The following is a 13,237-nucleotide window of genomic DNA, read 5'->3' on the forward strand; positions in this document are numbered from 1 at the left end:
TGTTGTAAAACACATGAGGATCTTTTTATTACAAGCTGCAGCTTGGGCTCATACACACTCACCACCGAAGTGGTGAGAGCCGGGAGCCTCATGCTCAGGTTAGTTGGGTGATTTAAAGAGTCCAGTCCCTCCCAGCATGCCCAAAGCAGGGGGATTCCTGCCTGGCAAGCATCTATTGGTCAAGACACAAAAGGGGATGTTGCATTTTGAACTGATTGGCTATAGGAAGGCTCCCAAAACATTAATGGTCTGGTGTCTCTCCCTAGGGGGATGGGCTAGTTTCCTAGTAACTGTATCTCTAGTGGGCAGGAAAGAATGCAGAAAAGCTAATTTTTCCCCTCAGGGCATTGAGGCTAGTTCTTCCCTGAAGGTGGCTGGACATGTCTCCACTTGGCTGGCCTTAGTTCAGGCTTGTGCTTTAAACTTTAAAATAATAGCCACAGATTTTTAATCCTTTGGTCTCTCATGGACAAATGACCATGCAGTCATGTGATCATTCATATGTATATTAAAGTAGGGTGAGGCTGGGCCAGTCATTGCCACGCAGAGTGGGGATGACTACAGCTCACCCTGCCTGTGGAATCTGCTGAAATGGTTGTGCCTGTGAAACTTCCCTATCAGCAGCTCCTCATCTTCCTCACGGGCTTTTTTCACTTCTTCCTTGGCCTGTATGGCATCCATCTCTTTTTCTGGACCCTGGAGGAAGGGACAAAAATAAAACAGCTGGAACTGGGGTTGGGGCTCATACAATAAAGTGCTTATAGCTCAGGTGGTAGAGTACTTGTAGCTCAATTGGTAATGCTTGCCTGGCACTGGACTCAATAGCCAGCACAGAAAAACCAAGCCATGGTGGTACGCACCTGGCATACAGGCCCAGAAATCATTAGTCCAAGGTCACTCTTGATTATGCAGCAAGGTTAAAGCCAGTCTGGTAACCCCTGTCTATAAATAGATAAAAGTAACTACTGTAGACAGGGGTGCTGGAATACACCTGTGATCCAACACTTGGGAAACAAAGAATGAATTCCCTTACTGTGGCATAGTGAATTCCACGGCAGCCAAAGCTATACAAAGACTCTTCCCTCTCAAAAAAACAAGTGCTAAGGGTATGGCTTATAAACTCTCCTCTTTTGGAGGACCTGGGCTCAGTCCTCAGCACCCACTGTAGGCAACTCACAACTGGTATGACTGCAGCTCCGAGAGAGCCAATGCCATCTTATGGCCTCTGTGGTCCCTGAACTCATGTGCACAGACACATAATTACAGATAAGAAAAAAAGAAAGCCGAGCCTGGTGGCACATGTCTTAATCCCAGCACTAAGGAGGCACATCTTTAATAGTTCATGGTCAGTCAGGTCTACATAGTGAACCCTTGTCTCAAGCAAAAAGTGAGTTCGTAGTTTATGCCTACCTTAGTTTCCCCCCAAGTGGCCTTGCCAAACTTCTCTGCATATTCTTCATCGTCCGTGATCAGGAAATTATCAAAGATGGTTCCAGATCTCACCTGTGGATGGAACAGGCCTTCTCTGGTGGTGGGAGATATATAACTTTTTCTCATGGGCAGCAGCACTTAACTCAGTACCACATCCATGACCAGCTGTCATTGGCAGACTGTGGCTCAGGCTGGCTCATAGGTAAGGTACATTCTTAGTATGCAGGAGGACCTGGTTTACATTGCTAGCCCCTAAGAGTGGGTAGTGGGTATCAACTGGGAGATAGCTGGGACTGCAGAAGACCGAGCTCACCCCTACTGCAAGAAAATCACGAATTCAAGGCCAGCCTGGGCTACACAGCAAGGTCCATCCCAGAGTTACTTAAAGCCAGGTCACCTGCCACAGCTCCAGACCAATGGCACCGATGTTCTCAAATTCAGAGAGGTCATACTGCGTCAGGTAGCTGGCAGGCCTCATCTTCTGGTGGAGCCACACATCTCCGTCGATGCCCTCGGCTCTCAGGCCATCCTGCAAAAGCAGACACTAGCCAGGCTGGGAGCACAGGTATGGGATATGCTTTATTCGGTTTTTCTCCCCCCATCAAAGGTGGATAGCCTCCCTGACTTAATTAAAAAAGAAAAATTTAGCTAGGCATGGTGGCACACGCCTTTAGCCCCAGTGCTCAGAATGCAGAGACCGGGAATCTCTGAGATTGAAGCTAGCTTGATGTACAAAGCAAGTCCAGAACAGCCAGGGCTCCTACACAGAGAAACCCTGCCTCAAAAAAACCCAACAAAACAACAGTAACAACAACAACAAATATATATATTTAGCACCTGCCCCCAATTTCTGACAGACTGCAGCAATCTATCCTTTCCCCTCTCCTTCATTCCCTTTTCATTTCCTTTTTCAAAAGTAGCAAACTTCAAAAAACTGTATGGTCAACCTCCTGTAACACAGTTACCATCCGCATTAGAACAAAAACTAAATGAACTTCCCACCCATGTGTTTGCTAGCAGCTTTGAGTCATGGCTTATCTTTTTTACAAGAAGAAACTGCCTTGCCAGGTCACTCTTACTTTGTGTGACGCCAAGAATATCTTTTCTAACAGCACAAGTGGGACAAGGACAGGGGCCACCCCAAGGATCCAGACTCATTGCTGGAAGAAGCCACATACCTCATATGGTGGCTTCTGCAGCCAGTCCCCATCCAGCTCACTGTTCCAGTCGCTCGGCTTGCTGGCGCCTGCATCCAGAAAGTGCTTTTCCCAGTCCTTCAGAGAGAAAGAAAAGCATAATGCCAGGGGCACACTGGTAAAAAGGACATCTTTGTAAAATATGTTTATTACTTCTATTATGCATTTGTGCACATGTAGAGGTCAGAAGACAACTTGCTGGAATCAGTTCTCTTCCTTCCACCATGTGGAAGGGATCAAAGTTGGGTCCTCATTGATTGGCAGCAAGCACCTTTTCTTGCTGAGCCATCTTGCCACCCCCAGGAATGTTTTTGTTTCTTTTCTTTTTGTTTTGTTTTGTTTTTCGAGACAAGGTTCCTCTGCGTAGCCTTGGCTGTCCTGGACTTGCTTTGTAGACCAGGCTGGCCTCACAGTGATCCACCTGCATCTGCCTCCCTGAGTGCTGGGATTACAGGTGTGTGACACCATGCCCTGATTGGAAATTCTTTAGTGTAGGTTGTAGGGGAAACCTAGGGAGCACACATGCTTGGTGGGGCTGGGACAGAGCTCAGATGGCCTACAGAAGATGGTGGGCACTAGCATCTAAACAGGAAATACTTAGAAACAGATTAGCAGGGGAGGTCTGTAACCCCTGTCATGATCCCCTTTCTTATCACTGCAGTGGTCTCTAAGTGTGTTGGATAGTTTTATGTCAACTTGACACAAGATAGAACTATCTGAAAGAAGGGAGTCTCAATTAAGAAAATGTCTCGAAGCCTGTAATCCCAGCACTTGGGAGGTAGAGGCAGGCAGATCTCTGTGAGTTCAAGGCTAGTCTGGTCTACAAAGTGAGTTCCAGGTCAGCCAGGGCTACATAGAGAGACCCTGTGTCAAAACCAAGCAAACAAACTCTATTAAAATTGTTTTTATAGCTAGGTAGTGGCACATGCCTTTAATCTCAGCACTCAGGAGCCAGAGACAGGTGGATCTCTGGGTTTGAGGTCAGCTGTGTCTACAGAGTGAGTTCTAAGACAGCCAAGACTACACAGAGAAACCCTGTCTCAAAAAACAAAACCAATTGTTTTTGTAGTACCTTGAAATGTGTCCAGGCCTCAGCATGTGTGGTCTGGGTGGGCAGGGGCTACAGTGCAAGCAGATTCTGGGGAAGGGCTCTCTCACCACACTTGAGGCTGCAGCTCACCTACCTGGGCTTTGCTGCCTTCCACTTGATCCCAGTCCCTGGACTCTGAGGGTGTCTTTTCCATATTCTTCAGTGATGTCAGGTTCCAGTCATATTCAATGCTGCCAGATTCAATGGATTGGCCATCAACTTTTACCTCATAAGAAAGATCTGGCCTTAAGATCAGGGTGTAGAGATGCGTGAAGCCATCAACCTGCACAAAGGCCACAGTGAAGTATTCTTTTATTTTATGTGTATTTTTAAAACAGGAACTAGGGACAGGAGACAGCTCAGTGGGCAAAGGCACTTGCCACCAAGCTTGGCTACCTGAGTTCAAATCTGCAGGACCCACATTGGTAAAAGGAGAGAAATGACTTCAAGTTGTCCTCCAATGGAGACATACACATGCACACGCGCGCGCGTGTTTGTGTTTCAGGGGGAGGACAAAACAAACCTAGGTGTGTCAGGGGTCGCACAGGCCTCAACTCCTAGCATTTGGGAGGTTGAAGCAGGGAAATGGTGGGTCTCTGGCCAGCCTGGGCTACAGTGCAGAACCCCTGTCTTAATATCCAAAACAACAGGTTGGTAGTGGCTCAATCTGTAAGGCCAGCGCTTGGGAAATAAGAGGCAGGGGAGTCAGGAGTTCAGGGTTATTTTCAACTACATAAGAAGCCAGCAAATGTGTTTGTTCTGTGTGCATTTGTGTGGAGGCCAGAGGCTGATGTTGGCTTTATCCCATCATCGCTGCTTGCTATTTTTACACACAGGGTCTCTCAGCAAACCTGGAGCTCAACAGCTTGACTAGACTGACTATCTCCTTACCACATAGCCCCGGCCCTGGGTTTACAGGTTGAGGTTAAACCCGGGTCCTCAGGCTTGTTCACTCCACACATCTCCAACTCGTGACTCCTCCTGCTTCAGCCTCTGAACAGTGGGGTTCAGTTGTGAGTCACCACACTAGGGTGACATCCCCTGAGATTTTGGGGGGGGTGTTGTTTTTTTGAGACAGAGTTTCTCTGTGTAGCCTTGGCTATCCTGGAACTCACTCTGTAGACAAAGCTGGAATTAAACTCAGAGATCTAACTGCCTCTTCATCCTGAATGCTGAGATTAAAGCTGTGTCACCATGCCTGGCTAGATTTCATTCAGTGGGTGGAGGTCAAAGGACAACTTTTGGGTTTTGTCCTTCTACCCTGTAGGTCCCAGAATCGATCTCAGGTCTTCAGACTTGGCAGCAAGCCATCTTACCCACTGTACCATCTCACTACCCCACTTCCAGGTTTTCAAAACTGAGAAATTCTCCACTATGAACCTGGACAGGAAGCTGGGAGCCAGTGAAACTTCCAGCATCAGAATCTGGGCTGGAAACCTAGTCCTCAGATTTGAAGAATCCTTAAAACTATATATGCCTGTGTATGCACACACATGCCTGTGTAATCCTGGGAGCATGGAAGTCAGAGCAGAACCACACTTTTCATCATGTAGGTTCCAGAGTTCAAATTCAGGTTAAGTTTGGTGGTTTACTGAGTCATCTTGCGAAGCCCTCATTCTGAGATTCTATTTTTATTAAATGTGTATGTGTGCGCGTATGCACACGTGTAGAGGCTGGAAGAGGGCACTGGATTCCACGTGGGTGAGTAAAGCAGTTGTGAGCTGACATGTGTGGTGAGATCTGAGAGTGGGTCCTCTACAAGCGGAGTCATTTCTCTTGCTCTTCTCTTCAGCTTCTAGCAGGGCTCTTCACTCTCACTAGCTCCTTGCTGATTTGAGAAGCAAGCAGAGGAGCACGCTCTTGTAGCAGGTTGTAGGGGAAAGCCCGTGATAATTAGGCTGGCAAAAACCATTCTGGGACATGTGGCTGGAGAGCCCCCAACTTGACTCACAATGCCACACCTGATTTCATGTTCTCACATTCTTGGCAAATTTTCTCTGCCTTTGAGTAGACAGAACACAGAAATGCTTTTTAAATTAGTACACAGAAAGCAGGCTTGGACAGCTGACTGAAAACCGTTCTTCTCCTAGGTGTGGTGGTGCACACCTCTCGGGAGGCAGAGAAAGGACATCCTGGTCTCCACCCTAGTCTTTACTAAGAGTTCCAAGCTAGCCAGGGCTGCAGAATGAGACTCTGCCAATGAGCAAATAATTCCTGCTTGGTGCCTGTGGAAGTCAGAAGAATTTCATCTGAACTCTGGATTGGGAATTACAAGTTGTGGTCTCCCCATATGAGCTGGAATCAAACCCAGGTTCTCTTCTTGAGCAGCCAGTGCACTTACCCACTGAGGTAAGCTCTCTTTCCAGTTCCTGTGCATTTCTTTTTTCTGTGTGTATACATGTCCGTGTGTGCAGACCAGGAGCTGAGGCTACTTGTCTGACAGACTTCCACAGAGGCAGTGCACTCAAGTCACTGGGCTGGCTGTCTAAGTAGCCTGTTCCAACAGCATGTTTCAACCTGCCTTTATGCTGGTATCTGTCTCTTGTGTGCCTGCATGTGTGCTTACTGCCAGAAGAGGACACCAGCTCTCATTATAGAGTGGTTGATGGGAATTGAAACTCAGGACCTTTGGAAGTACAGCCAATTTTCTTAACCTGAGCCATCGCTCCAGCCCCAAGTGTCTCTCTTAAAAGCCAAACCAAAGTCCAATGCTAGCGGCTGGCACTTTGGAGGCAGAGGCAGGCAAATCTCTGAGTTCAAGGCCAGCCTGGTCTATAGAGTGAATTCCAGGACAGCCAGGACTACACAGAGAAACCTTGTCTCAAAATAAAGAAACATGTTCTGGGGCTGAGTATGTGCAAAGGCATTTCTGCCCATTGCTTTATAGTCATTTACATGTGTGGTTCAAGACCAAAAGTAAGTCTGGCATATTCTCTCATCTCTCTCTCATTTTTTTGAGACAGGGTCTCTCTATGAGACCCTGACCAGGCTAGCTTCAAAATCAGAGATCCTCCTGCCTCTGTGTTCCTAGTGCTGGAATTAAAGGCTTGTGCCACTATGCCTGGGTCTCTTTATTTGTCCTAAAATCTGAGTGAGGTTGAATACAAAGGTTATAGGTTAGTTCAGCAGATGTGGAGGCTTGAATAAAAATGGCCCCCATACCTTTATATATTTGAATAGTTAGTCACCAGAAGGTCGAATTCTTTGAAAGGATTAGAAGGTGTGGCCTTCTTGGAGGAAGTGTCTTACTGGGTAAAGGCTTTGAGGTTTCAAAAGCCTAAGCCAAGCCCAGTGGTTGTCTCTCCTCCCTGCCTACAGATCAGGGTATAGAACTCTCAGCTCCTTCTCCAGCACTCTGCCTGCCTGTGTGCTGCCATGTTCCCACCGTGCTGATAACGAACTAAACCTCTGAAACTGTAAACAAGCCCCAATTAAATGTTTTCTTTTATAAGAGTTGCCTTGGTCTTGTCTCTTCACAGCAATAGACCAAAGACTAAGAAAACGGAGGAAAATATTAAGACAGCCTAACTTGGAAGCTATGGCCTTTCTGCTTAGGGGTGAGCCACCATGCCCAGCCTTTTTCCCATTCATCAGGCAAGAAGCACAGGCACATGTGTGAGTCTGAAGCAGGAGGATCACAGGGTGTGAGGCCATCTGGATCATGCAGTGAGATGAATTAAAGAAGATAAAGAAGTGGGAGCTGGAGAGGTGGCTCTCACAGGGACCAGAGAATGGTTTGCAGCACCCACGTCAGGCAGCTCCAAGTACTCAGTGCCCTCTTCTGGCCTCTGGGGTACCGCACTCACATGCACACACAAGTAATGAAAGTATTAAAATAACATTTAAAAATAAAAAGGGAAGGTAAGGAGAGAAGTAAAGAAATAAATAAAAAGGAGGGCTGGAGAGATGGCTCAGGGGTTAAGAGCACTGTCTGCTCTTCCAAAGGTCATGAGTTCAATTCCCAGCACCCACATGGTGGCTCACAACTATCTATAATGTGAACTGATTCCCTCTTCTGACAGGTGTAAATGCAGATAGAACACTCATATACATAAAATAAAATAAAATCTTTAAAAAAAAAGAAATAAAAAGGAGGGAAAGAAATGGAGGGGGAATGGGAGACATGGAGGGAGAGAGGAAGGGTTGAGGAGCAGGCAGAGAGAACTCACTATGATATTAGGGCACTCACCTTGCATCTGATTGGCTTCTTGTTTGCATGATACTGATTCTTGAAATATAAGATGACATGAACTTTCTTAACATCAAATCCACAAATATCAGGTCCTACCGAAAAAAAAAAAAAACCACTCTCAGTTTTCTTCCAGACTGTATCGGCAAAGAGAAACACTAGGCCAATCATCCCTCCTAAATATGAGAACCACCACCATGTCTGTCTGGGGGTGCCCTGACTGTACCAGTAGACACTGCAACAAAGCTCTGTTGACCAGCTTTTTCCTGCTAACATCACCTTGGACCCAACTGTGAATCCCACTGGGCAGTGTCAAACTCCTGTGACTACAGGACTGGGAGGCTGAGGTGGGAAGACAGCTGACCCTAGGCCAGCCGGGCAAAACATCGAATACCTGTCTCAAGAGCAAAACAATGAGCTCGAGAGGCGGCTCAGAAAAGGTAACGTCACTGCCACCCAGGCTGAAGACTTGAGTTCTATCCCTGGAAACCATAAGGTGAAAGGAAAGAGCCGACTCCTGCTCCTTGTCCTCTGACTTCCATATGTGCACCATAGTACACGCATGCCTTGCACAAATAATAATAGTAATAACAACAATAAAATTATTATTAAAATTATGTAATTATAAAAGTGTATACATATATATATATATATATATATATATATATATATATATATATATATATATATGTATTTTTTGGTGTTTTGAGACATGGTTTCTCTGTGTTGCTCTGACTGCCCTGGAACTCACTCTGTAGACCAGGCTGGCCTCAAACTCAAGAGATGTGCCTGCCTCTGGCTCCTGAGTGTTGGGATTAAAGGTGTGTACCACAACTACCCCACAATAAATAATTTTTTAAAAGACTTCTGTGGGAGCTGGAGAGATGGCTCAGCGGTTAAGAGCACTGGCTGCTCTTCCAAAGGTCCTGAGTTAAATTCCCAGCAACCACATGGTGGCTAATAGCCATTTATAATGAGATCTGGTGCCCTCTTCTGGTGTGTAGGCATGTATGCAGGCAGAGCACTAATAAATAAATCAAAAAAAAAAAAAAAAACAACTATTTTGTGTGACTCTCTCTTTCTTTGTGTATGTGTATATGTACATGCAAGGCACTTCTTTTGGCACTTCTTTTGTGCCAAAAAGAAGTCAGAAATCTCTGGATCTAGAGTTAGAGGTAGCAGTGAACCACCCAGCTCTGGTGCTGAGAACTGAACTAGGATTTCTGCAAGAGCAGAAAGTGCTGTTACCCACTGAACTGTCTTTACAGCCCCTAAATATACATGTTCTTAAAAATGAGAAATAAAGTCAGCTCAGACTTTTAATCCCAGCACTCAAGAGGCAGCGGCAGGAGGATCTCTGAGTTTGAGGCCAGCCTGGTCTACAGGGTGAGTTCCAGGAAAGCCAGGACTATATGGAAAAACCATGTCTCAATAAACGAACAACAGATGAAATGATAAATTTTTTAAAAAGCACAAAGAGAACAAGGGTATTTGTGCTACTTTGTGTTTTTGGTTTTTACAGTGGTAGGAATGGAAGCAGCGGCCTCACGGCAGCCAGCTAGTGCGCACTGCTACTGCTCCCAGGGCTACCGCAGGGCCCGGCAAATTCATTTCATTTCGGGGTACTGTGCACGTGTGCACACAGGCATGTGTGGGCAGAACAACACTTCAGGTGTTCTCTATCAGTTGCCAGAAGCTGCTCTTTTCAGCTAGAGTGGACAACCTAGATTCTGCAGGTTTCTTGCTCCGAGTGTGGGAAATGCAGGTGCACACAGCCTCGTCCGGCTTTAAATGTCGGTTCTGGGGATCTGAACTTAAATAGTTACCACACTGAGCCACCTCCCCAGGCTATGTTTTATTTTCTACATTTTGGGGAGGTTTTGAGACAGGGTACCATTGTAGCCCAGGCTGCCCTCAAACTTCTGATCTTCTGCCTCCACCTCCCAAGAGCTAGGATTGTTGGGGTAAATATCCTTACTTTGCATGAAAGTGTGACCCTGTATTTTCAATTATTAATTCTGTACCTGGCAAAAAGCCAGGTGCTGGCAGGATTTTCATTTCATCTTAGTACCATACCTGGCAGAGAGCTAAGTGCTGACAGTACTGTCATTTCTATGGCCCATCACTGGCTTCCTATTTGTAACATCCCTACAGGCGATCTAAGAAAACAGTCTGGTGTTGTTTTACTGTAAAGACCTGACAGCCAATATCTAGGACAGGAAGCATGAGAGTGGAACTTCTAGGCAGAGAGGGACACAAGGAGAATGATATGGGAATGGGATAGGGTGGGGGAAGGGAGGGGGAAGTTGGGATGCAGACACAGGATAGAGCAGAGAGGAGACTGCCCCAGCGAAAGGCCTAAGCTTATAACTATACTAGAAGCCCGCATTATTTATATCTCAGGCCAGTCCATGAAAAGCCCCACTACATGGGGATGACACCTGTGTTATGTGTGCTTGGGATGGAACCCAGAGCTTCTGGTACTCTAGGCAAGCATCTAGCAACTGAGCTGAGCCCAAGCCCACTCTTCAAGTCTTTTAAGTTCTACAACACTTTTAGAAGTAAGGAGAAAGTCCACCATCCCTTACTTGACAATCCGGACATGTTTCAGAGGCCAGAGTTTGTCACTTTGGGATATATCTGTTGACTTCATCTGCCCAGTGTCCCCACTGAAATCCCAAACTTTATCAGTGTTTCGAATCTCTGGAGGCAAGCTCTTGTTATTTGGCCAGGTTGCTGCCACTCTCTCAAACTTTCTGCCTCTTCTCCTAGGTGCTGTGCAGCACTAATATCTCACACTCTTAAAAATGTATATTTTTCTGGCCAGGTGTGGTGGCATACACCTTTAATCCCAGCACTTGGAGATGCAGAGACAGGAGGATCACTGTGAATTAAAGGTCAGCCTGGATTGCATAGTTCCAGGAAAGCCAAGACTACAGAAAGTGACCCTATCTCAAAACAAACAAATTAAAAAAAAAATGTATGTATATGAATGCAGGTATATACTCAACAAGTTTCAGGGCTGAGGCTGCGGCTCAGTGTTAGTGTTTACAAGGCCCTGGGTTTCACATCCAACACAGCCATGTTTAGGACCAGTGAGAGATAGCTTAGCAAATAAAGGTGCTTGCCATCAGGCACAAAGGTCTGACTTCAATTCTCAGAACTCAAATGGTGAAGGATGGAAAGAACCAACTCCCTCAGGTTACTGCAGCTGCAGAGATGGCACAGCTGTGAAGAGCGCCGGCTGCTCTTGCAGAGGACCTGGGTTCTGTTCCCAGCACCTGCCTGACAGCTGACAAACACCTGGAATTCCAGTTCAGGGGGAACAGACCAACTCTTCCCATCTCCTCAGTCATCTGCAAAGATAAACTCTCACCCAGGCAGGTGCACACGCAGTCACATGAATGAACAATATTTTTGTTTTAAATCCAAGTTCAGATTCTGAGACCTTTGGCTTTTTGATTCTTATGCCCAACAATGCTCAGCCTGCATTGGTTGGTTTAACAGTGCTTGGTCCCCTCTGCAGTGTAGTGTTGGAAACACTTGGCCTCCTTCCCTGCTGAACTCACCAAACATGATGTAGTACTGAGACTTTCCATTCATATTCTTCTGATCTAGGTCAGAGGGGAACACCTTGATGTAGCCACCGCCGCAGTCCATCTTCTGCTCATGCTTCACCGTGTACTGGATTACCAGGCTCTTCCCTTTGTTGCTGAATGGCTTGAAGCGAGCTGAGATGGCATAGAATCGGCTGTTCTGGGTTGTCTGCAGGCCTTCCAATAGAAAGTGCATGAGTCAGGCCAACATTGCACCTGACAGCCTGCAAGACCTCAATTCATGTGATGACCACTGTGCACAAGGCAGTCCCACGGAGTGCCACTCCCAAATGGGAAGAACCTACACTTTACAAACTCAGTGCCTTTGTGCTTAACAGACAACCTTTGCTAGGGCCAGCTGCATGGCAATTTGATGTTAGCCTGGGCTACATGAACCCCTGTCTCAAAAGCAACACAGCATACCCATAAGATAGCTCAGCAGGTCAAGGTGCTTGCTGCCAAGTCTGAGCTTGATGGAAGAAGAGAACCGATTCTCACATGCTGTCAATTGTTTTTTAGCATGTGTATACACACACACACACACACACACTTAAAGATCAGGGACTACAGAATGGCTAAGAGTGTAAGAGTCCTCACTGAGGTAGCAGCAAGAGTTTCAATCCCCAGGATTCACCTAAAAACTTTAAAAAGAAAACAAACAAACAAAACACCTTTAAAAAGATAAGTGTGCCTCCCCCTGAGGGGGGAGCAGCCTTGCCAGGCCACAGAGGAAGACAACGCAGCCAGTCCTGATGAGACCTGATAAGCCAGGGTCAGAGGGAAGGGGAGGAGGACCTCCCCTATCCGTGGACTTGGGGAGGGGCATGGGAGGAGAAGAGGAAGGATGGGCTTGGGAGGGGAGGAGTAAGGGGGCTCCAGCGGGAATACAAAGTGAATAAACTTTAAATATAAATTATATAATAAATATAAAAAAATAAATTAATAAAAAAAGCTAGGTGTGGCTACACATGCCTGTTACCTTCACTGCCCATGGGGGAGGGGTGGACGGCCACCACCCAAATACCACATTCATTGAGAGAGCCTTTTTTTTTTTTAAAGATTTATTTACTTATTATGTATACAGTATTCTGCCTGAATGTATGTGTGCAAGCCAGAAGAGGGTACCAAATCTCATTGTAGATGGTTGTGAGCCACCATGTGGTTGCCGGAAATTGAACTCAGGACCTCTGGAAGGGCAACCAGTGCTCTTAACCTCTAAACCATCTCTCCAGCCCCCGAGAGAGTCTTTCTTAAAGGAATAAGGCGGTGAGAGAGCCTGACAGCAGACACCAGGTGTCCTCTCTGGTCTCTTCAGTCACCTGTGGGTGTGCCCACCTGCACACACACATTTATACCATATACACACCTCCAGATGTAATGTGTAAGTTTAATTTTGCTTCCTTAATTTCTCTCGCTCTCTCTCTCTCTCTTTTTTTTTTTTTTTTAGTATTTTGATTGCTTGCCTTTGTGCCTTTGATTTTTGGTTTTGGTTTTTACAAGTCAGGGTTTCTCTGGCTGTCCTGGAACTTGCTCTGTAGACCAGGCTGGTACTGAACTCACCACCGCCACCCTTTTTGGTATTTTGAGATAGGGTTTCTCTGTGTAGCTTTGGCTGTCCTGGACTGGACTCCCTTTGTAGACCAGGCTGGCCTTGAACTCAGAGATCTGTTACCATATCCAGCTTGCTGCCTTAACTTCGATGGGGCAAGAATATACAATGAAGGCTGTATAGCTA

General features: G+C 46.2%; 1 protein-coding gene across 2 annotated transcripts in view; it reads right to left on the reverse strand.

Annotated features, from left to right (window-relative positions):
• Calr3 (calreticulin 3) overlaps window positions 1–13,237 on the reverse strand; it is a 17,151-nt gene continuing 3,914 nt past the window's right edge. The window contains exons 3-10 of one of the 2 annotated variants that reach the window (XM_060387365.1): window positions 11,476–11,679; window positions 7,907–8,001; window positions 3,812–4,000; window positions 2,610–2,705; window positions 1,829–1,960; window positions 1,411–1,503; window positions 861–942; window positions 573–696 (exon numbers count right to left, since the gene is read on the reverse strand). In XM_060387365.1, coding sequence (XP_060243348.1) covers window positions 895–942; window positions 1,411–1,503; window positions 1,829–1,960; window positions 2,610–2,705; window positions 3,812–4,000; window positions 7,907–8,001; window positions 11,476–11,679 — 857 coding nt within the window. In that variant the 3' untranslated portion in view covers window positions 573–696; window positions 861–894. Of the gene's footprint in view, window positions 697–860; window positions 943–1,410; window positions 1,504–1,828; window positions 1,961–2,609; window positions 2,706–3,811; window positions 4,001–7,906; window positions 8,002–11,475; window positions 11,680–13,237 lie in introns of both variants that reach the window. The other variant, XM_021653832.2, reaches the window with a different exon arrangement.

The sequence above is a fragment of the Meriones unguiculatus genome, chromosome 7 (assembly GCF_030254825.1).
Source record: "Meriones unguiculatus strain TT.TT164.6M chromosome 7, Bangor_MerUng_6.1, whole genome shotgun sequence".
Classification (NCBI taxonomy): domain Eukaryota; kingdom Metazoa; phylum Chordata; class Mammalia; order Rodentia; family Muridae; genus Meriones; species Meriones unguiculatus.